At 43.2% G+C, this 24,609-nt stretch overlaps 1 protein-coding gene across 1 annotated transcript; it reads left to right on the plus strand.

The window, feature by feature from the left end:
- Positions 1 to 13,880: 13,880 nt before the first annotated feature.
- On the plus strand, positions 13,881 to 22,389 carry LOC306898064 (uncharacterized protein; the record flags this gene model as incomplete). The annotated part of the gene is made up of 6 exons (XM_079463293.1): positions 13,881 to 14,081; positions 14,258 to 14,349; positions 20,063 to 20,170; positions 21,612 to 21,794; positions 21,916 to 21,993; positions 22,232 to 22,389. The coding sequence occupies 6 exons, from the start codon at positions 13,881 to 13,883 to the stop codon at positions 22,374 to 22,376; spliced, it is 807 nt and encodes a 268-aa protein (XP_079319419.1). The 3' UTR covers positions 22,377 to 22,389.
- Positions 22,390 to 24,609: the final 2,220 nt, after the last annotated feature.

Below are 24,609 nucleotides of genomic sequence, written 5' to 3' on the forward strand. Positions count from 1 at the left end.
CTAAGAACTTTGGACATTCGGGGGATAAATGGGGGGCTTCTAGACAAAAATAATCCAAAACGTCCAGACCCTTCGGCCTATCGTTTCCCAACGGGAGGGCGTCCACCTACAATCTATGCGAAATGCGTTTTCGTGGACGACTCTCCCTATTTTGACCTTTTGACCCCCAAACAAAGTACCAAAGTCGCCCGGCTTCTCTGGGCGATCGGTGGATGCGTGACGCATGCGCGTGTGGTTATTTAAACGCGTGCATGCGTCACGCTCTCTTATATGCACGATGCATTCAGTGAGGCATGCAGCGCGTGCACGCTTTACGCTCTGGTCTATTCAGTGACGCATACGGCGCACGCACGCATCACGGCCTGCTCTACGCGTGACGCATGCAGTGGCGCATGCGTTACGGTCTGCTCTACGCACGACGCATGCAGCACACGCGTCATTGCTTAGACAGCCTGATTAGACCTTCGAGGACAAACCGAGCGTTCTACGAGTTGCTGCTAACACACGTGTGTCTAATGAAGTGAACCGACTGAATAATGTGGTCGTTGATGCATTTAAATGAATATAAAGGCACATTTTTGCTAATAAGTGGGTCGTCCACCAACTGACTACACGTGGCTCATACATATAAATTGCTCGAGGAACTTTCCCGCAGGGCCTCCGGAGGGTCCGACGGGCCCGAAACATCACAGGCACTTGCGTCACGGTCCCCCGAGAGACATACCGAAAAGGCTAAAGTCCTGGTCCACCAGAAGTATTTTATAACCTTTTTAATGTAAACTAAAAACCCCATTGATTTCGATGGCAGACACTGTTTTAGCTATGTACTCATCTAATTTTAAACCCTTTAAGAACAAGCCACGGACCCGAAACTTCAGGGCCTCATTCGGGGGTCCGTTACAGCGGTCACTGCATGTCCTCTGACCTTAGGGACCTTGTCTTTGACCCTTTGTTTACAAATTGACCTTGTCCACCAACCGACTACACGTGGCTCATACATATAAATTGCTCGAGGAACTTTCCCGCAAGGCCACCGGAGGGTCCGACGGGCCTGAAACATCGCAGGCACTTGCGTCACGGTCCCCCGAGAGACATACCGAAAAGGCAAAAGTCCTGGTCCACCAGAAGTATTTTATAACTTTTTTAATGTAAAAGAAAAACCCCCATTGATTTCAATGGCAGACACTGTTTTAGCTATGTACTCATCCCATTTTAGTCCACACCGAACATTTTATGAGTTGTTTCCTAACCTGTGTGTGTGTGTGTGTGTTCACAATGAACAGTGTCGTTTCTGACACCTGAAAATCGACATATACACTTTAAATATTGTTAAAAAGCATGCTGTCCACCAACATACTACACGTGGTCCACTCATATAAACTGCACGTGGACAGCGATTGCATTTTCTAGTTAGAACAGACTACAAAATGGATCGCATCATTTTCTAGTGTGTTTGCGTTGATATTGTTGCTTTTTAACGATGCCACAGGCTTACGTATTCGTAAAACGATGATTTTGACCTGACATGTGGTATCTGCTAGGTCGGACGCCATGCTGTCCACCTGCAGTTTATCGAATGGGCCAGGAGTAAATGGTTGGTGGACGTCGCACATTTTGGCCGTTTTAAACGTGTAAATATGATTTTTTTGTTTTAAAAACCACACAGCTCGATTGTCAAGCCCCCTCGGAGAAACATATGTCAGTCCCGGGTGTCAGAACGCGGGTTCTGGTAAAAGTAGTTGGGAAGCGGACGAATAGCGGTTTGGTGGTAGGGGGCGTGGCCTCGGAAGGGTCTGCGGGGTCGAAGTTCAAATCGGCACCCATAGTTGATCAGGGGACGAATAGTTGTTTCGTGGACCCTGGCACAGGTGGGTGGTACCCCGGCACCCGCCTCCCATGCAAACAAATGAGCCGTGGTACTCGTATGATGTCGGAGGACAAGCGGGGAAGCACAAGTACATGGGATAAACCTGTGAGGTACGCGTATGATGTTCGTGGTCAGGGGGCTGGGGTCTCTTCGAGGGGTGCCATGGCGCGAGGGTGCCCCTACAGGTGTCCCCACAGCCCCTATCCGGGGACAGCAAAAAAGGAACTGGCATTACCACAGGGTAATCTGAAATCACCCACTTCCCCTTTAGTTAACAGGCTCGTGTCAGGTTTTTTCACACTACGATCCATCCCCACACTATGCGTCAAATGGCCCGCTAAATGAATGGACCTTTTTCCACGAACCCCCTATTTGTACTTCCTCAGGCAAAGAAATGTTCCGTTGGCATCTTCTCTCGAAGGGGTTGTAAGCACTGCACCCCAGTTAGCCTACCGGTTGCTGGTTAGTCCTTCAAAACATTCAAATCCCCAGTATCAAGGGAGTCATGGAACAGTGGGCAGTAAGCCTATAAACGATCATATGTATCTGTAGCGGTTAATATCGGTATCGGAAATTAAGCATTGGACAATATTGGTGTATCGGATATCAGTACAAAATCAATGTCAAGCATCCCTACAAATAACCCCATACGGTTATCCATATCCCATAGATGCCTGTCCCAATGGTCTATTTGGTCAAATAAAACTCCGGGATCCTATTCGAAGTTTTATGGTACTTCATTTTTGAAGATGAGGCCAAATAGCTCACAGACAGCTAGTCCCTTATGGACACGAATATGTTGAAACTTTAATTCAATATTTGTTAGAAAAGGACTTGCAGGAGGCATCATCAATCTGTCATTTGTGTGGTGTCAGATGTCCTTGGACCAAGGAGTAACATGTGTTTCTATTAAAGCAATAAGCCCCAAGAAGTAGTGGGTTACAGTGCATTTTATAACACCTAAGGGGCGTTAAAACCCCCTTAGCTGTTATAAAATGCACTGTAACCCACGGCTTCGCGGGGCTTATTGCTTTTATAAAACGGTTAATTCATATGCATGGTAAAGTTTCATGAAGTAAAACACAAGTATTATGTAATTATTTTAATAGAGATATATTCTTCCGCCAAACAAAGTAGTTCCTCAGAAACAGGTGCGGCTGCCAAGCAACACATACGGAGCAAAGAAACACAATAAAATGTGATTAAAGACTGTGGTGTTTATCTATTAACATGTATCTATTTTTATACATGAACAGTGTTTTAAAGTCAATAAACATACATGTTACAAAGTTCCACGCGAACATAAAGTAACTTTAAATTAATAAAATCAAACGTAAATACACATAACACAAACGTAACATTTCCGGGCCCGGTCCTCTCTCCTTCCTCCCGGTTTCGGCACCACTGTAACAAAGTTCCATAAAAGGAAGGAAGGAGACGGGAACCGGCGAACATAAACTAACTTTTAATAAATAAACTCAAACGTAACTACACAACATAAAATCCAGGCCTGTTCCTCTCTCACTGACGGTCCGATTGTTCATCCTTTTATATGCTCCACAATCTCCTCCGTGATACGAGACAGTGCGCGTACAGCTGACGCTCGTAAACACTCACGCGTAAAAATATTTATTTGTTATATGGTCAGGCAGTTCTTAGGACATCTATAAGGGGCCTGTAATGCAAAGACCTTGTTTCGCGCTCAAAACGTTAACTGCTCATTCGGAAAGCACTGCTGCTAGCTGTGACTTCGAGGAGAAATTCATCACAAAATGAGGTAAATTGAAATATTATGTTTCCAGAAAAATAACACTGCATATTGTACAGTGGTCTGTATTTTTGGTTTGTGCTGTTTAATCTGATGTAGAATAACCAAAAGGAAAAACATCGAGAGAGGTTGGACAATAATTAATATATCACGATATCCTTTTATTCAATAACGTTGATATGAGTTTTAAACACATTTCCGATATTTCGATATACAAATTAGTATATTACAGCGTTTCATTGACTGGCGGAAATTAAGCATTGGACAATATTTGTATATCGGATATCAGTACAAAATCAATGTCAAGCATCCCTACAAATAATTGTGCTGTATGTCATACACATAATTCCGTAACAATAACTAATAATCTGAGTAGTATATATATATTTTTGATATACTCCTGTCTTTAGTCTGTGGTGTATGTCATCAATCAGTGGCCGCAACACATTGGCTACGTGATTGATGACATACACCACATACACCAAAGACAGGCGCCCAGCAGCAGTTCGCTGTGCTCAGCATAGACATATATTATATACACAAGTTAACGCGCCAAATCACGGGCGGCGCAATTACTCTAAACGAATGCGCTACATTTTCGCCGGAAGTGGTTTGCGCTGCGTCTGCCGGTGTAAACACAGCGAGCGCGCTCATAATGTAGGCTAAGAGACGCCGGGGCGACCACAACATAACATCGCTGCGAGATCTAGTGAGAAGTATATGTCTGTGTGTATGTTTTTATTTAAACTGGTCACTGACATTCTTCTAAATATCTTACTTTCTGTTCACCAGAAGAAAGAAATTCATACAGGTTTGAAACAACAGGAGGGTGAGTATATGACAGAATTTTCATTTTAAAGTAGAATATCCCTTTAATATAAAAAAATAGGTCTAATCTAATTAATTAGAGGCTTTGTAATTAATTAATCGCATTTTAATTGCATATAAATATTTGACCTGAGAACAGTAAGAAGTAATTTTTTTTCACATGGATTTTTAGTATACCATTGAATAATGACTGAATACATAAGCTTAAGCAACAAAATATTGTTTATTTCTGTTCAACCAAGTCCAGCAGACCAGTGCAGTTTTTGCCATTAAGTGTAGCAATAGCATATTTAGAAATATAGTAACGTTACATTTCAGAAATTCAGGTAGCTTATAGGTAGGTAGACCTTCTGTAAACTATGTTTTTTTAAGTAAAACAGAATACTTGCAAGTACATTCAGAACATTGGAAACCCTGACTATTAGAAAACATTGACGCTTCCATCTGTTTGTTTTTTATAACAAAATTTCCCATCCACGGCGCCAACCAAAGCGGTCTCGTCAGCTTCTTCGTTCATGTTCACTGTGGTTTGTTGTTGTCTGAATTCGTGAACGCTAGTTGGTGCTCCAGTATAATCGGTCCGTTGAAACTCATCCAGTGAGATTCCCCTTGAGCCTTGCTTATCGTGGACGCTTACACACACTAATGTCCCTGTGTGCTCTGCGCACACACACACACACACACACACTTAATGTATGTAAGCTGGTTATTTTATGTTCATTTGTTGTTTATCTTTTTATTGATTGAAAGCTCCTGTTGAATACTGATTTGCTCAATTTTTGTCTAATTTCATTAAGATCTTGCCAGCCAGGAGAGCAACAGGAGGAGGTGTACCCTGTTGTTCATAAATATGGCGTATGTTTTTATACATTGACCTTAAAGTTTCCTTTAAATGCTCCTGATATGTTACAAGACATTGACAAATGATGTTAATTTCAAATGCTTATATCACAGTAGTTTAGCCAGGATATTCTCATTTCAAAAGCAGAGGTGCAGTCCACAACTGATATTGTTTACATTTGATATTTGATAAAAGTTCCCAATCAGGGAGATGAGGGCTCTAAAGTATTCAGAATCTGGGTGGATATTTTATTTAACCCATTTTGGCTATTTTTGTCAATTTCTTACATATGCAGGGTTTTACCTCCATAGAGATTTCGGTGGTGGCTGCCACTGCGTTATTTCTTGCTGCCATCGCCTCACGAAGCGCTGTCTGTCGGGTGCGCTGGTTTATTCTTTATTAGATTTATTAATTTATATTATTCTGCGCGACCCATGCTATTTCTGGATCTTACGGTTATGCTAGCGCCACGATTACGGTTTTATAAAGTATAAAAGCTTTGTCTGTTGCAGATCCAAAAGAAAAATGGATTATGACGATAGTCGTTGGACTAAACGAAGGCGTGTTAAAATGAAAGTACAGGAACACTTGAAGTTTTTGGAAGGCTGCCATAATGACGAGGACATTATCCCAACGAATATGGATTTCATTGCATCAGAGGAAGAGTTGGAGTTTCATGGAAGTAACAGTTCAAATGACAAGCAGATCTGTGGACATCAAAGTGAAGAGTTGTGGTCTCAAAGTGATGACGAATCACATTCTGAAGTTTTTTCCGAACACAGTTTTGAAGCTACAAATGATCAGACTGATTCGGAAAGCACAGTTGAAAAATCAGACCCTTGTAGCTTTAGTGACATTAGAAGGAAATTGGGAGACTGGTCAGTAAATCACAATATTTCAAATAGTGCCCTGTCCGAGTTGTTGTACTTATTAGTGCATTGTGGCTTGGAGTTACCAAAAGATCCAAGAACTCTTTTGTCAACCTCAACAACCTACGAAATCAAAGACATCAGAAATGGATGCTACTGCCATATTGGAGTGTCTAACGTAATCATTTCAGCGCTGTCACAGGAAGCACATTCCTCAGTAGACACTATAACACTGCGCATCAACATTGATGGTATACCCCTCTCAGGCAGCTCTAAACAGGAGTTATGGCCTATTCTGGTTAAGATCAAGGAACTTCCCAGAGCTAATGTTGGTGTCATTGGTCTGTTTGCAGGCCCAACAAAGCCTCAATCCGTTCATGAATACCTGAAGGATTTCATTGAGGAATTGAAGCTATTAATGCATGATGGTCTAGAATACAATGAAAGACATTACAATGTTGCTCTTCCAGATGCATTTATCTGTGATGCACCTGCTCGTGCCTACTTGAAATGCATCAAAGGTCACACTGGCTACAGCTCCTGCGAGCGATGTACTGAGTATGGGGTTCATTTAGGTACAGTTGTGTTTCCAGAATTGACTGCACCACTTCGAACAGACTTGACCTTTGATCAGCAGCTCGATAGTGAACATCACCATAATGATATAGTCTCACCGCTACAAGAGCTTGGCATTAGAATGGTGTCAAGCTTTGTCCTTGACTATATGCATTTGGTATGCTTAGGACATGTTAGAAGAATTGTACATCTTTGGACCAAGGGACCTTTAAGAAGTCGTCTTTCTGCTTCCACAATCAACATGATTTCTGATCACTTGGAATCAATCAGAGCAAATCTCCCTCAGAATTTTTCACGTAAGCCAAGGTCACTTAGAGAATACAGAAATTGGAAGGCCACTGAATATCGGCAGTTTCTGTTGTACACAGGTCCTGTGGTACTGAAAGGACGCCTGCCAACAAGGCTGTACAAAAAACTTTATGATACTCTCAGTTGCAATGAGGATACTTCTCAGTCCAGCCTTGTGCTCTGAGCACTGTGAATATTCTACTGAAATGTTATGTGACAAATTTTGGACAGATATATGGATCAGAGCAGCTAGTCTATAACACTCACTCACTCATCCATCTCGCTGATGACGCCAGAAACTTTGGTGCCCTAGACAATGTGTCATGTTTCCCTTTCGAAAACCATCTGGGGACTATGAAGCGGATGGTGAGACGGCCCCAAGGCGCAGTTCAACAACTCGTAAGGCGTCTCAGTGAAAAGCAGCGTTCACTCTCCCTTAAAAGTGGAAAAGAGAGGGCAAATAAGCCTCTACAACCACATTTCTCAGGTCCGACTCTCCCTGATGTTCCTGTCCGCATGCAGTACATGAAGTACAGACATGAGGGCAATATCATTTCACGTCGTGAAGGCAGCAATTGTTTTAATGTTAAGGGCAAAGTTGCTGTGGTGCGGAACATTGTTGAGTTGGTATCGGGGGGTATGTACGCAGTCTGTCAGTTTTATGAAAAACAAGAGAGCTTTTTCAACTACCCTATTGAGTCAATGTGTGTGGGGATTAGAACAGTGACACGGCAGTCTCACCAGCTGTACGGTGTGTCGGTCACAGATTTAACTGAGAGACTAATACTTCTGCCATTGCAGGATGGAGCTGTTGCATTTGTCCAATTACACAATCAGTAACCATTATGAACTTTGCAGCGTGTCCCTGTACTGTATCGTCGAGTTTGACGAGACCCACGATGGCCAATCTGTGGTGGATATAATTCCAACTTGTTGGATGATCGAAGAACACAATGAGTGTTTCTGGCAATCAGGCCGTAATGTAACCAAGGCTGTGAAGGACCGACAGAAGCCAGAGGAATCGTGGCTGAAATACTCCATCAGAGTACTTGGATGGGCAGGTAAGAGGTTCTTTCTGAATTTGACAAATACTCTGTCTGTCATCTATTTGTCACAAAATGGCTTTGGACAGAACCCAGATGCAGGCAGACAAAGGTTTAACAAGAAATGTTTATTAAATAAAACACCCGCAATGGGGAAAACCAGCACAAAGAAAACACTTCCAAAACAAAGACTAGAAAACAAAGTCTCTAGAAAAGTGAAAATAATAAGTTTACAAACTGTAAACAGGTAATCCAATGACACGAAGTCCAACGAACAGCCAGAGATCACAGAACATTACACAATAGACATAAGACATATGATAAAGACAATGCACCAACACTGAACAGAGAGAAACTGAGACCATATAAAGGGAGACACTAACGAGGAGTGATTACATGGGGAGAGTGGTGACAGCTGATGGGAATGAAACCCTAACAAGGTGAATTACAAAACAGACGATGGGAATGAAACCCTAATGAAATTACAGGAGATAGGAGGGTGGGGCTGAGAGACATCACAGGAAGACACGTGGCATTAAGTAACAACATAAAGCCACATGTCTCCACACATAACACAACAGAAACCCGGAAGACGTGGCAATGTCATGACTCTGCCCAGGGAGCTAGAAAGCTCGAGACAGGAAGGACAGAGTCCTAACATTACCCCCGCCCCAGAAACGCCCCATGGCGTCTCAAGGGAGAAACTTCAGCGGGCCAAAACACAAAAGCACAAAGACAAACACCACAAGCACAACACAGAACAAACTAAAGGGAACATAAGGGAGGCTATGAAGGAGTTCGGGTGGGTCAACAAAAACAACAAACATGGGAGGGGGGGTGGGGGAATGGGAGGCCAAAAAAAAGGGTGGGACAGGTTGAGGAGACTTGAAAAAACCGGACGAGACCGGCGGGGACTTGAAACAACCGGACGAGACCGGCGGGGACTTGAAACAACCGGACGAGACCGGCGGGGACTTGAAACAACCGGACGAGACCGGCGGGGACTTGAAACAACCGGACGAGACCGGCGGGGACTTGAAAAGGCTAGGGAGAGGTGTGTGTCCAAGGGGGAAAAAAGTTTGAGGTGATGCCGGCCGGAGAACTGGCTGAGGCACCGGCTGGAAGGCCGCTTGCGGAGGGGCAGGTCCGGCCGCCTGCGGAGGGGCAGGTCCGGCCGCCTGCGGAGGGGCAGGTCCTGACGCCTGCGGAGGGGCAGGTCCTGACGCCTGCTGAGGGGCAGGTCCTGACGCCTGCTGAGAGGCAGGTCCTGACGCCTGCTGAGAGGCAGGTCCTGACGCCTGCGGAGAGGCAGGTCCTGACGCCTGCGGAGAGGCAGGTCCTGACGCCTGCGGAGAGGCAGGTCCTGACGCCTGCGGAAGGGCAGGTCCTGACGCCTGCGGAAGGGCAGGTCCTGACGCCTGCGGAAGGGCAGGTCCTGACGCCTGCGGAAGGGCAGGTCCTGACGCCTGCGGAAGGGCAGGTCCTGACGCCTGCTGAGAGGCAGGTCCTGACGCCTGCTGAGAGGCAGGTCCTGACGCCTGCTGAGAGGCAGGTCCTGACGCCTGCTGAGAGGCAGGTCCTGACGCCTGCTGAGAGGCAGGTCCTGACGCCTGCTGAGAGGCAGGTCCTGACGCCTGCTGAGAGGCAGGTCCTGACGCCTGCTGAGAGGCAGGTCCTGACGCCTGCTGAGAGGCAGGTCCTGACGCCTGCGGAGAGGCAGGTCTGGAAACCTGCGGAAAGCCAGGTCTGTACGCCTGCTGGATTGCTGGCTGTGAACCCGGCTGGAGAACCGGCAGGAGAGCCGGCTGGGCTGGGTCACGTGCCCTCCTCCGTTGCCTCTTCCTCTTCTGCCGAGCCAATTGCCTTGTAGTCGGCTGGAGGAAGGAGGTGAAGGACGGGGCTTGCTCCGCGTTGGAGGCCTCCGAAGAGGACCCCCAGGACTCTCTCCTTCCACGCTTGCCCTGAAGACTGGTATGTGGTGAAGAGGTTGCAGGGTCCGAGGCTGATGGTGCGGTGGTGGTCACCACCCCAAGCTCCAGGGTGTGATCCTCGGGGATGGGGCCCAACGGAGAAGACAACCTTGGACAGACGGAGACACTGGGCTCCGGTCGGCTCATGGCGAACTGGAGCACACCCTCGAAGCCAAGCGGTCTCAGCCTCCTCATCTCCGCAGGCGATAGGGGGACCCTCAGTCCGCTGTTGAACGCCGCCGTCACCTCCTCCTCCCCGAAGAGCTCCTCCACTGCGGCTTCCAGGAACCTGTCCAGGTACTCGTCCCGGTCCAAGTTCCCCTGGCGAATGCTGGAGAGGGGACCAGGCTGGCGAGGCCTTGCAGGGAAAATCGCCGCCTGCTGGGTTCTTATGGGTTGGTGCATTCTGTCACAAAATGGCTTTGGACAGAACCCAGATGCAGGCAGACAAAGGTTTAACAAGAAATGTTTATTAAATAAAACACCCGCAATGGGGAAAACCAGCACAAAGAAAACACTTCCAAAACAAAGACTAGAAAACAAAGTCTCTAGAAAAGTGAAAATAATAAGTTTACAAACTGTAAACAGGTAATCCAATGACACGAAGTCCAACGAACAGCCAGAGATCACAGAACATTACACAATAGACATAAGACATATGATAAAGACAATGCACCAACACTGAACAGAGAGAAACTGAGACCATATAAAGGGAGACACTAACGAGGAGTGATTACATGGGGAGAGTGGTGACAGCTGATGGGAATGAAACCCTAACGAGGTGAATTACAAAACAGACGATGGGAATGAAACCCTAATGAAATTACAGGAGATAGGAGGGTGGGGCTGAGAGACATCACAGGAAGACACGTGGCATTAAGTAACAACATAAAGCCACATGTCTCCACACATAACACAACAGAAACCCGGAAGACGTGGCAATGTCATGACTCTGCCCAGGGAGCTAGAAAGCTCGAGACAGGAAGGACAGAGTCCTAACACTATTTAGCTCAGTGTCAAAAAGACATCAATTTCTATAAGTGCCAATAATGTACTTTTCAAATTTAGGCTGTAAAATTGTGATTTCTATATTCAATTTGTCTTTTTCTGAACCAACATCAGCCATCATAAATGGTAAACAATATTTTTTCATGTTTACTCAATTATTTAAGGTGAGATTATTTAAGGTGCAGACACCAAAATAGTTTTTTTTTATCACGGTCACCATAGATTGCATACTAATACCCTTTGTCCTTTTGTTATTAAGACACTTTCGAGGCTGCTCGCCAAAAATGTAAAAAAGCGGAGGCAACGTCTGACTTACAGACAGATGGTGATGATATGCCTGCAAGGCGAAAAAGGAGGTAATGTAATACACAGAATATAACGTTTGTGGCGTTGCAGAATTTCTGTCATTAAAGGATAAGTACTGTTTTTTTAACTTGGCAATTGTTAGAAAAATGCCTTTTGCCACATGCAGTATAAAAAAAGCAATATCGATGCCAATATTTTAGAGTCCAAAACTAGATCAGTTTGCCTCTGAAAAAAGCAGTTTTTGTTATAGGTGTTTGTTAGTGTATTCTGTTGTAAAAGTTTAAATGTATGCTTTTAACTGAATATAGAGCACCAAAACCCATGCTGGCTTCCAGTGAGGAGGAAACGGACATCGAGGGAGATGTCTTGCCACCAACCCCTCCCAAGGCGTTAGTGTCTAAGAAAGTGTGTGGTGCAGGTGAAGCCCGGACAAAAAACAGGGTTAGTGATTAAGTGTGTGAAGTGATTAAGTGAAACGAGACCTACAATAGGTGTATTGGCCTACAAAAGAAGAAATGAAAATGTCCCTCCTTCGATGAGAAATGCAGATATAGTAGGCTATATGGTCAGGATTTAATTTGATTTAACTGACCCATCCATTGACTGTCGAGTGATTGTCCGGATATTGCCTAGCCAGTGGTTCTTAAACTTTTTGTCAGAGAATAGCTTATCCATTCACAATTTATCGTGAATCTGCAGCATTCTGGCACAGAGGGGAAATATCTCTCGCTGAAAACGTAGCCTACGATATGATACATTGTCTCTTTGCATTCGATCGTTTATAAGGTGTGTCAGACAGAAAGTTCTGATATGCGGTTTAGATCATTCAGTAGGCTATATTGTAAGACATTAATATTGTAAGACACCTTATTCAAATCTTCATTTTCTCTTGCTCAACAATCTACATGGAGAGCATCTCGCGACCCATCGGAAACGTCTTGCAACCTCATTGGCCTAGGCCACGTTTTGTCGCCCAATGATAGAGATCCTTAGCTCTGGTAAAAGGCAAACTCTATTTCAGCAGCCTAATCTTCCAATGAAAGCTATTAGTTATTGAAATGTGAATCTGCAGACGATGGCTAAATTGTTGCATTTTGTATTTCGACAATGTAGCATATATTTCTGAATTAGAAAGCTCCTTAACTCCTAAAGCTCCGCAACAGCCTTTGGTGATATCATGTAAAAAAGTAGGCTTGTCTAAGTATCCTAAGCTGAGACAGAACACTGTTCCCTGCAGCACAGAAGTCAGCATCGATCCTATGAAGTGAATCTAGCCGCATACCCTGCAGATCACCATTAACCACTCACAGTGCACTACAAGACCCCGGTCTTTGACCTATGATGTGTTGGTCTACAGTAAATAATTCCACCATGTAGTAGGCTACAGTGGAGCAGTGTCAGTCGCCACATAATTAAATTATTGATATTCTATTAATGATGCCTCGCATTGCTTCCTGTGTTCAGTGGATTTCTGTAATTAAGTAACACTGGAAGGAGTCAAATAGCTACTAGTATGTTAACGTTAATTAACGTTCCCATTGTAGCTACTAAATGGATATTTAAGTATTATTCAACCTGTGCAACCTCTATCTGTAACTGTTCTGTTAATGGAGAAGGTCATAAGAGAGGCTATGTAAGTATAAGGAAATTAAGCTGCACAAAAATGACTAAGTCTAAACTTATGTTAAAATATCTTAAGCCCCAAGTGTGTGCGTGTGTGTATGTTTGTGTCTGTAATATATATATATATATATATATATATATATATTAATACAAAAACTTTATCCCCAAGGGGCAATTTGTTTTCCATCCTGATAAGAGCAATATATATATATATATATAAGTTTTTAATGGTATTATTGTGTTTTAAAATTGCTGCAGTGTTAACGGTATTTCTTCCTCTTAGGATATTGAAATGGTGTTAATGCTGTACTTCTGCTTTCAAATTGTGCAGAGGACCAGCTACAGCCCTCGCGTATCCCAGAGGGGACTCGGCAGCCCTCGTGTGTCCCAGAGGGGACTCGGCAGCCCTCGTGTGTCCCAGAGGGGACTCGGCAGCCCTCATGGGAAGCAAAACCCACGTCACCGGGAGGCGGAGCAGCGCCCATGGTTCCGGGAGGCGGAGCAGATCCCAGAGGAGCCGGTCCTGCAGGGGGAGTGGATCCAGCTGGGGAAGCAGCCCCAACGTTTCTGGGAGGGTGAGCGAGTTCACAACGCCTGATGTTACAATGCATTATGAGCTTGTAGATCTGCCATTTCAGTATTTGTTTGTTTTTTTGCTTTTTGTTTAGAGGTATTGAAATGTTCTTTAAAGTCAAAGTTTCTGCTTCCAAATTGTACAGGTAACCAGGGTCAGCCCAGCAAGACAGAGTCTGACCCCGAGAAACCCCTGTGGGTCCCCCACAAGTGGCCTCAGCATGAGCCTACTTTACGGCAGGCCCAACCCATCTCTTGGCCACAGAGGATCCCAGTTACTGCGTGGCCAAAGTTTAGCCCCCCAAAACATTGATAGAGCAATGTTCATCACACTAGTGACATTGCTAGAAGAAGTGAAGGACATACTGAAGCTGCATGGGCAGATGCTAAACACACTGCTCAAAAATGATTCCATGCCAATAATGGCAATACCGGATGGGGTTGTTTTCCCCCTGGCCAACGTTGAGGACGTTATCGCCATGAATGAGAAATGCTCAGACCCTGAATTCATGTCTGCAGTGGTACGTTTTGGGGGGTCAGATCCTCTTGTTTTCCTGTTTTCTTTTTTCTTTCTTACAAAATCTGGGGGTTGGCTATGTAATGGGGAAGGAGAATATTTTGATATTTACTGACTTAATATGGTGTTTTCTTCCTGTGACTTTGAATTTACTGTGCTCTATTACTGTATACTCTTAAGGTTGCCATGGTTGGAGACATTGGGGGTTCCTCACTAGAAGATGCCACCAGGAGGATGATGAAGTTCCTAATGGTGCCAGAACTGCAACGGCAGTACAACGTGACTGGACGGATGGGCTAGCGGTGCTTCAAAGATCTGCGCCTTTTTGAAGTTTTCTATTGTAAATTCAGTTTTTTAATTGCTCAATGAAACTTGTGTTTGGCCTTTCTTTTATTTATCCAAAGTTAAATGATACAGTAGTTTGTGGGGACACAAAAGTGCTTGTGATAGCTCGAGACTAACGGCGTCCTATCGTCCTGGGGACGATAGAAAATGTGTTTAGGACGAACAGAAATATTCTACAGGACGAAATAAATTTTTGTATGTGTGCTCATTATTTATTACTAGCCTATTTTAGGGTAACTTATAAAATGCCTAAATTAAAGGTCTGAGCGCTGACTACAGTGGAGGAGCGCGTCTTATGCTGTTACTATAGTTGCTATAGTAACAATATATAGCCGGCAACTTACCCGGAGGCTTGTTTCACGGTAATCTATAACATTAGAGTTGACATGCGCTTCATGGAAAACCATTTCTAATGTCGCTCAAATCTGGTGCGCATTTGAGGCTAAATTTCAACATGTACTGGAAAAAGGGTTATAGGTAGGCATAAAACTCCATGGTAAATGTCACCCTAGGGCAAACGTTTTAGCTTACCACATGTGGAAATGTGTTTTACTTGACTGAATGATTTGAAGAGTTGCAAGTTGGAGCAAAAAAGAACATCGCTAAATTGACTTATGCTCCTTTGTTTTTAGGTGCACTGAAGAGTAATGCAATCACTCGCAATGTGAACCACAAAGAAGTGGAAATGGCGCCGGGGAAGTGGTTTACCGGCGCACGTGACCGTGGAGGGGAGAGGGCTGCAAGAGCCCAAAGAGAAAAAGGAGCGTCCACCACACAGATGCCATGAGTGTATTTTTCGGAGTTTTTTTTTAAAGTATATTATTGATTTATTTACCGGTATGTTGTGACTATTAAAGATTATGTTTGTTGTTCATTGTAACAATTTTGTATTAATGTATTTTTTGGAGAGATGTTTTTTTTCAAAGATTTTTTTAAAATATATTTTTGATTTGTTTACATGTGACATTTAAATTATTTTTTAAAGATAATTTTTGTTCAATTTGACAATAAATTTCTTGCAGTTCTTATGTTCATTCTTCGTTTTTAGTTTTTCTTAGATTGTTTCCTTAAACCACTTGGCATGGTTGGGCTTAGATAGGCCTTGCATTAATTGCCCAGTAAGGACCCACATAAGATCCTTACAGAGCCCACTTTAAGACGATAGGGGCATTCAAGGTTGAATCCTGGTGCAAGCCCACTTTAAACCCCTTTAGGCAGGTGGGGCCCAAATTACAGTTCCCACTTAAAACCCATCTGGGCATCCAAGGCTGGCCCCCATGTGGATCCCGGGTGCAAGACCATGTTAAACGCCCTATAAGCAGGTGGGGCCCAAATGGGTCTGTCATGAATTGCCCAGTTAAGATCCCACATAACACCCTTATAGATCCCTTTTAAAGCCCATCTGGGCATCCACGGCTGGATCCTGGGTGCAAACCCATTTGGGCAGGTGGGGCCCCAATGGGTCTGGCACAGTGGCGGCGCTAGGGGGGGTCTTGGGGGGTCTCAAGACCCTTCCAAAAAACGCCTTGACCCCTCATTAGACCCCCCACCCCTTCCTGATTAAAAAATATTTGATATATATTAAAATATATATCCGGGATAAAGATTTAAAAATCGTTCTCTTCAAACTACGCAGAACAATAATAATTAATAATTTAATCGACATATAAAAATATATAAACATCAGAATCAATGCGACGGCCCATGAACGTTGCTGCCGCTGCGTCTTGCGTCATTGCGTTCAAGGCGCTGTCGCGCGACCGCAAGAGCTGCTACGAACTTTTCTTGAAGCTAAAAATGGATCGTTTTTGTCATACCTAAAAAAGGGCGGAGGAGACAGGTGAGCAGATGGAAAGAAATGGCGCCTCATCGAGCGCTACAGCGGGCACAGATGGTGGGAATCCTGACGGCGGAGAGGATTTAACTGGGGATTTAATCCATGGCCCAGCCGAGAAACCAAGACAGCCTCAATTTAAATCATACACGCGTAGTTCGTTTGGATTGTAAATATGTTTTCTGTCATGGGTGTGGCCAGCGCCGCCGCTACCACGCGCCGTGCGTAAGGTACCAAGTGCTGAGGCGATACCAAAATAGCATAATGAAAAACATTTTTTCAAATCTAATATTAGGCTATAGAAAAATGAATGGGCAGGAACATTTCAGCAATGTATATGTAAAAAAAACACGGCCGAACAATCCCATATCACCACCACCCGCCCATGCACGGTCCGCGCCGGTTGATGGCGCGTGCGCCTGACGCAGTGTGACAGACGGTAGTCTAGGCAACTTATTTGGAAATGGCCCCGAAAAGACATTAGGAGTCAGGATCAGAGAAAAGAAAGAAGAAGAAACTGCGAGATGATGGCCGTGCATCACATGCAGGTATGTCCATATTTAATTAACTTAAATTCGGGAAATGTGGATGTGCTGCTACTAATTCTGTTTACTGAAGAAAAGTTTGCACTTTCAAATGTGTAGTGTGTGTTGGCTATTCTACATATGTTTACAAAGTCAGCAAAGCTGTGAAGATTTTACTTCATAGGTTTTATGCTACGATGCTGCTATTGTGTTATTGGTATTGAGTTATATGTTTGGTAATAAAAAGTTAAACTGGCAAATTTCAGGGTGGGGGGGCATCATAATGGAATTATGCTTAGGGCACCAATATGACTAGCAGCGGCACTGGGTGTGGATATGGCAATTAAAGTTCGAGCATATTGTTTGCAGACTACAATTGATTAATTAATTAAAAACAAAGTAGTTGACATGCTGTGTTGTTTTATTTGTTTAGTAGCATTAATATGCAGTTATTACCCGTGTCCACTGTATTTTCTGTTGGTTTTCATGAGACCCCCCTTTAAATAACCAGGACCCCCCCATTGACCCCCCAATCAAAATTGTCTGGAGCCGCTACTGGTCTGGCATGACCCACATAAGACTCTTACAGAGCCCATTTAAAGCCCATCTGGGTTGCCATGGTTGGATCCCGGGTGCAAGCCCACTTTAGACCCATTTGGGCAGGTGGGGCCCAAATGGGTCTGACATGAATTGCCCAATTAAGACCCATACAGTACCCTTACGGGTCCCACTTTTAGTACGTCTGGGCTTCCACGGCTTGCCCCAATGTGGATCCTGGGTGCAAGCCCATAATGGGGCCCACATTTGCCGCCCATGAAGCCCTCATCTGGGCCCCACATGTCATTGCCGGCTGGGACTGTAGCCTGACGGATAAACAAATAAAATTAAAACCTTATGAATAAATAGGATATCTTGTAAGCAGGGGCGTTTCCTCCGAGGAGGCAAGGGAGGCTGTGCCTCCCCTCCCCCTCGAAAATAATCGAATGAGAATATTATTAACAGTTCAGAAACAAAATAGGACAGCTGATTTAATGTATTGAGCTAAATATGAGATAAATCAGCGTGTAGAACAGTGTGAAACAGCGCCCCCGCTCGAAAGAAATCCAAAGGGAGGCAGCGTTTCTCTTGCCTCCTCTAAGCTCATTGACTTTACATATACCCCCTAAAGTGTGCCGTGAGTTTGAGTGGGGGTAATTGAAAAGAATGGAGAAAAGTCACGTGAGAGGAGGCAATGCCTCCAACGGGCTATGATTGGATTAACTCATCAGCGAGATCCCGCCTTCCTGCTCGTCTTCGTCATTCATTTTAAACTGCGGGCGCTAAATTAGATTGAACGTTAATTAAATAGTTTTATTAGTTGTATTAATCGGAGTTTAGGATTCGTTTCGCAGATGGCAGAGGCAGAGGAGTTATCGATTGTTGACAGAATATTACGTGGTTCAGATTTGTTCAAAAACGTTTGCTTGTGATCAGGCTTGCTCAGGATAGCAGCAAGTTTAAAGTAAGTCACATCTATTTGATTTGATCTCTTAAATGCTTTGAATATTTCTGTGACTGCTAATAATTAAATTGATGGTATTGGTAATGATCAGGGCCAGACGGAATGCGCGTCCGCGGACCGCGGGTACCCGCGGATATTTCCGCGGAAGAGTTCGCATCAAGTACTCTGCTGTTTAGTGTTTCAATCTGATGATTTTATGGCGTGATCGATTCCAAAGACACCCACAGTCTACTTCTCAAGCGAATCTAATAGATGGTAATCGTTTCTAAAATAGGCTACAGAACAAGCGAATTTTACCTCACGCAAAGCAAAAGTAAAAACCACTAATTAAGCAGCCTGTCTATATAAATGTCCACACGATATGGTTGTCGTGTTCGTATTGCATCACATGTTTTTGTTGATAAAAGCAAGCTTAGCCTACACATAAAACTTGGGTTTAAGAAGCGCTGCGTAATCAGACGCAGCAAACTCACACACAACAATGCAATGAGCGAACAAGTTTGTTAAAGCACTTATGTTTTTTCCACATAAATTCCTTTCTTCTTCATCTCATGTGCTGAGACAGTAACACTGAAAGATCCATTAAAGTAGTCAAAAACACGACTGAGATCGTCATAGTTTAAAGCTGTGAACAGCATTTACATGTATGATCATCATTATAAAAATATGTCATTCTGCATGTTAAATGTATATTATAAATAAACAAGTAGGTCTATATTCAATAATGGTGTTTATAAACATGTTGATAACTTTTTTATTTAGGTTTAATTGCAATTTTGACAGCTGATTTGTAAATGCTTTTATTTTGTAAAGTTTAAAGGCCCATTCTCTCAAATCTTTTAACGAATTTATTTTAAAACCTTTTTTCAACTTATAACATCTTTCAAACAATATAAAAACTATTCAGCAGATTAAGAAACAAATTCTGCACAGAATTAACCAAAAAATTCTGCAGATTCCGTCTGGCCCTGGTAATGATGTAATTCTTATATAGGAAATATAGTACCAGAGGAAGATGAAGGTGGTGTTGATGTACCTTTTCCCAAAGCAGGGAAAATATAAAACTACAAAAATCAGAAGTACATACTGTAATGAACTTGTAGTAATTAAAAGGAATTTTTCAAACATAAACACTGAAATGACTGACAAACGCACTTGTTAATAGTACAGAGATGAACAAAAATTACATGGGTAGAAATCTGCCTCCTCATTTTTTAAGTCCACCGCACACCACTGCAAGTTGTAAAATAGATTTTTAAAGTTTTCATTACATTTTGGGTATGAAATCCACGCTGAATCCACCCTTCTGATTGGATCAGTTTAATCCAGATATTTTCAAAGTGATCCAAATCCTACAAAAAAGTTCTGAAAAACCCAAACTAAAGGTTTGATCCGGATCGAAACCAAGATTGGATTACGTGATCTAATCCGATTATGTAATCCGTTTTTTCTTCTGAAAAACACATTTTCAAGATTTGATCCAATCCGTTATCCAAAATCCTAGTGGATTACTTTTGAAAAACCGGGCCCAGATGGCACTCTGCCGATATGTCTCTCCATCTAAATCAAAGTACTCCACAACAGAACTGTACGAGTAAAGTGTACTCTTTAAAAGATAATATATATATTTATATTGCTACTCAACTCCTTTGAACTTGAATTACAGCAAGAGTGTTTCGTTGTTATTTCATTATGGCTGTTTTTATCAACATTCGTGCTCGTTATTCAGACTAAAAATGCAGAGAACACATAAGCACTGTGCTCTTTGTTATTTTGATCAGCAATGAACTAGCTGCGACCTTTAACACACATTCACAATCCTGCGCAATAAAGCATAGACAACAGGACACCCTAGAGGTTCTGGACCTCAGTTACAATTTGCTGGAAGAGTATCCTTGATCATATGTTTGTGTACATTTTGCTGATGTGTGTTGGACATCTTAAGAGACGTTGTTACTGAAATAATTACATGTACTAATCGGTAAGATATTGAAAATGTTTAGTTATTTTTTTAATTCCAAATCACATGAGGAGAGTTTGAATGAAAATAGTTTACGAGTATAGAGTACTGTAATAAAGTTCGTAAGATGGGAAGGAAGGAAGCGGGAACCGGCGAACAGTCAAACAATAAAACTTTAATTAAATAAACAATAAACACTGAAGTAACTGAAACATACACAAACTAAACAAATGTCCGGGCCCGGTCCTCTCTCGTCAACAGTCCTGCCGAACATCCTTTTAAGCTCCCAATCTCCTCCGTGATAAGATGCGGGACCGGTGCGCGCACAGCTGCTTGCACTGATCACTCACGCCACCGGCCCCGCGTCACGGCTCTCGTCCCGCCTTCCTCACCACATACCCCCATCACCCCTTACAGGCCGGGGGGCACCACCGAGACTGTACCTACTCCCCCCCCGGGGAGCCAGTCTCGGAGTCCGCGGCGCTTGGGGGTATGCACCGGCGAGACGAAAGAACGGAGACGGGAGCCCCCGGAGCGACAGGGACGAGAGAGGGGAGAGAGGAAAAGGAAAAAAATTGTCCTGTTCCCTTACACGCTGTCGCTCGGTCCTCAGCCAGCCGAGAAACTCTTCCTCGCGGTGCCATGCGATGGTACTGGACGCTCGGTGGACGGCTCGATCCTCCTCCACCCCCTGGCGGCCGGCGATGGCCCTCCAGCTGAGGGCAGCTGGTCTTCCGTTCCCTGCTCCTCCCCATCATGGCGGCTGGCAGCAGGCTCGGCTCACGGCGAACGGGCCTTGGCTCCCTCCTGGACGGCAGCCACCCCACCTCGACCCAGGAGCACGGTAGCGAGGTCCTCGTCCCATCCGACTTCTTGATCCAGCACCACCGCCTAGGGCAGCCACTCGCGGACTTTCCTCGTCCGCGCTGCCCGAACTCCTCAGCACCGCGATCACCCTCGGCAGCGAGGGCTCTTTGACAGCATGTCCCTCCTTCCTCCCGGGTTTCGGCACCAGTGTAATAAAGTTCGTAAGATGGGAAGGAAGGAAGCGGGAACCGGCGAACAGTCAAACAATAAAACTTTAATTAAATAAACAATAAACACTGAAGTAACTGAAACATACACAAACTAAACAAATGTCCGGGCCCGGTCCTCTCTCGTCAACAGTCCTGCCGAACATCCTTTTAAGCTCCCAATCTCCTCCGTGATAAGATGCGGGACCGGTGCGCGCACAGCTGCTTGCACTGAGCACTCACGCCACCGGCCCGCGTCACGGCTCTCGTCCCGCCTTCCTCACCACAAGTACATAGACACGGGTCTTCTGCATTTCAAGTCCAAAGTTCTTGCCCTTAACCGGACTGCTGTTAACGGAACCCGGCTCTTTTGGGGGGTCTGGAAAAGCTCAGCACACTCATCCTGGACTTCAACAACTATAATTCACATGTCAAATTTCCCTATATGCCCAGTCTCACCGCCTTGTGGCTCAACAAGAACAAAATCAGCAATCTTCCCATTATTGTAGAGGAGATCTGCTCCAAATTTCCAAATATCAGGTGAATTTCCATTTTTGGGGAAATGAATCTATCCACAAATCTCTTTTACCCAGCGTCTGTCCATAGGGAATGCATACATTGGTCAGTATATGCTGATTGTTTGTTTATTACTTCATTACAGATTTCTTAGTATGATGAACAATGAAGCAGCACCCAGTTATTTTAATGGAGGGAGTCTTACCCAGTATGTTGATTACAGGTGAGACAAAATCCATGAAACATTTTGGTTTGTTTCAATGATAAACCAAAGCCTACAAAATATATTCGACCGTAGTGGACATGTTTTGCTTAAGTTGACATTGAAATCTTACTGAATATACTGCAAATGAATTAATATGGCACACCAAACATCACAGTGTAGTCTAAATATAATGTGTGATTTGAATATGTAATATATCCAGTTCATTTGAATCATTCATTCAATGTGTTGATAACAGGGAGTATGTGATCAGTCAAATTCCCAGTCTGGAGGTGCTTGACGACACGGAGGTGCAGGAAAAAGAACGAGAGCTGGCCCGGAAAACCTATAGGATGCAGAGGATCCGAGAAGGCAGCAGAAAGAGGAAGGAGCTTCATCGCTAACAGCAAACCGTTAATAATCTCACATCATAAGCTTTCCCCCAGGCTGTGTGCTAAACTATTTACGATACCACAACAATCTGAGCACTCATACCAGACTTCACATGCTTCAAAGCCTGCAAAATAAGTTATGAACCAAAACACGTTTGCACTGTGATTGAGACATAAAATCAATATTATGTTCGACATTTCAGAACATCTGAAGGCACTTTATGCTAAAATGCAATAATTGAATGAACAATATAATGTTGCCTTATTTTTTCAATCTATTCTTATTTTCGCATAAAGTGAATTGTGCAAACAAAAGTTTACAGTAAAGCTAAAGAACTATATTACTTAAGAGTTGCTTATTCTTGATATAGTTGATAACAAATCTGAACATTGCTTTCTTTATATTAATATCTAAAGGAAATATATATATATTATAGAGGCTGAAAACCTCTGTGTGGTGTTTTTTAGAACAGCACAAGAGAAACAGAAAAACATCTGTATCCAATCTGTTGTCAAATCCTGTAAAGCTAGTTTGTCTACATAATTCATGCGGGACTCTATTGTGCACAGATAAAACAAATATCGGTTTATCTGTAAACAGTCAAAAGTATTTAAAGAACTTTGTTTCTGCAAAGAATATAGAAACTGGTCTGGTTCATATTCCATGTAATTGTATAAACTGTGTAAAGTTGTTTGTGGTTTTGAAGAAAATAACCTAATATTATTATCACTTGAGTCTGTTATGGTATTGTATACACAGCAACAGCACATTCCTTCGTGTGAAATGGTTTTTACACAACAACTTAAAAGGCAAAGCATTCACAGTAAAGGATTAAAAACAAAGGCATGCCTCAAGCGTGATTGTTTGTGGAAATAATGAAAAATATGTGTGTGTGTGTGGTGCTCGTATACCTGGTTTATGTATACAAATCTGTGTAATGACATGTGTATAACAACGAAAGCATGGTTAACTGTGTCCCGTAAACTAAATCAATTAAAAAACATACAAACTAAATGTTTATTTTTTTAAGAAAAAAGATTTCTGTGATAGTGAGGTTTAGGGGTAAAGTAAGGGAACAGAATACAGTATTACAGTATGAAACCCATTACGTCTATGGAGAGTCCTCGCAAACCACATATACAAGTGTGTTTGTGTGTATGTGTAGGCTATGTGCCTCACAATCGAAGTCTATTAATGACCTTACATAATAATAATAATTTATTAAAGAAAATGATAACCGGAAAGACAAGAGAAGGGTTTTAACGTCAGACTGAACATGTTTTAGGCCTCACTCTGTAGGCCTGAGCATTGCGGGCAAAATGGCGGACAACGTATATGTACGTTACTACAAACAGACTCCTAAACACACTTTATTAAATAACTGATACAGTGTATTAAATGCAATAAATAATTCATACACAACATTAAATGCCTTAAAATGACTATTTATTGACATTTATAGTCGCAGCATAAACATAACAAATAACGTTACACTCACAATGATCCTCCATTCTCCACTAACATTAGGAGATTCGTACTCTGTCGGGCACACAAATGCGTCGCTCTTGTAATCCACAGATTAATAACAAAACATTGAATAATCGAATCCAAATTCACGTCAAATAAAATGAAGTTGACGTTGAGCCGCGCTGCTCAAAAACATCCGGTCAGAGTTCAGTTTGAACGACGCGCGCTCCTCGCGCTACAAACGTTCTAAACGTGACGTCACAGTGGTCTGAGCGCAGCTATAAATACTGACTGAAACTTGTTTGCTGCTCATTTTGCGCTTCGCTCGTTTGCGGTTTTGTATCTGTTGTGTTTACTGATGGGTCAGAAATTTGGCAAACGGATGACCGGAGTTGGTGATCGGAGCGGCCCGTACGGACAATGTACAGCGGCACCATCGACCATCGACCATCATTCATCTGTGCGTTTGGAAGAAATCCGGGACAAACACAGACGGAGAGCAGGTCAGGATGACAGAAAATAACATCGTTGCTTTATGTACTAATGTTCAGGGTCAACTCACTTATAAATCTGTTTCCGTCGTGCAGTTGTTTTGCAGTTGCTGTGATCCTAAATGAAAATGTTATGGGGATTATCACAACAAATCAATAGTTTATTAACGTTAACAGTACGTTTTGTATGAACTGTACGTTACCTTTACAATGTATTCTAACTAATGATCTGTTATTGTAAACATCTTTGTTATTGTCATATAATGTTAACAGGACACCTGTCGAG

This window comes from Barbatula barbatula (assembly GCF_947034865.1).
Source record: "Barbatula barbatula genome assembly, chromosome: 1".
In the NCBI taxonomy this organism is placed as follows: Eukaryota; Metazoa; Chordata; class Actinopteri; order Cypriniformes; family Nemacheilidae; genus Barbatula; species Barbatula barbatula.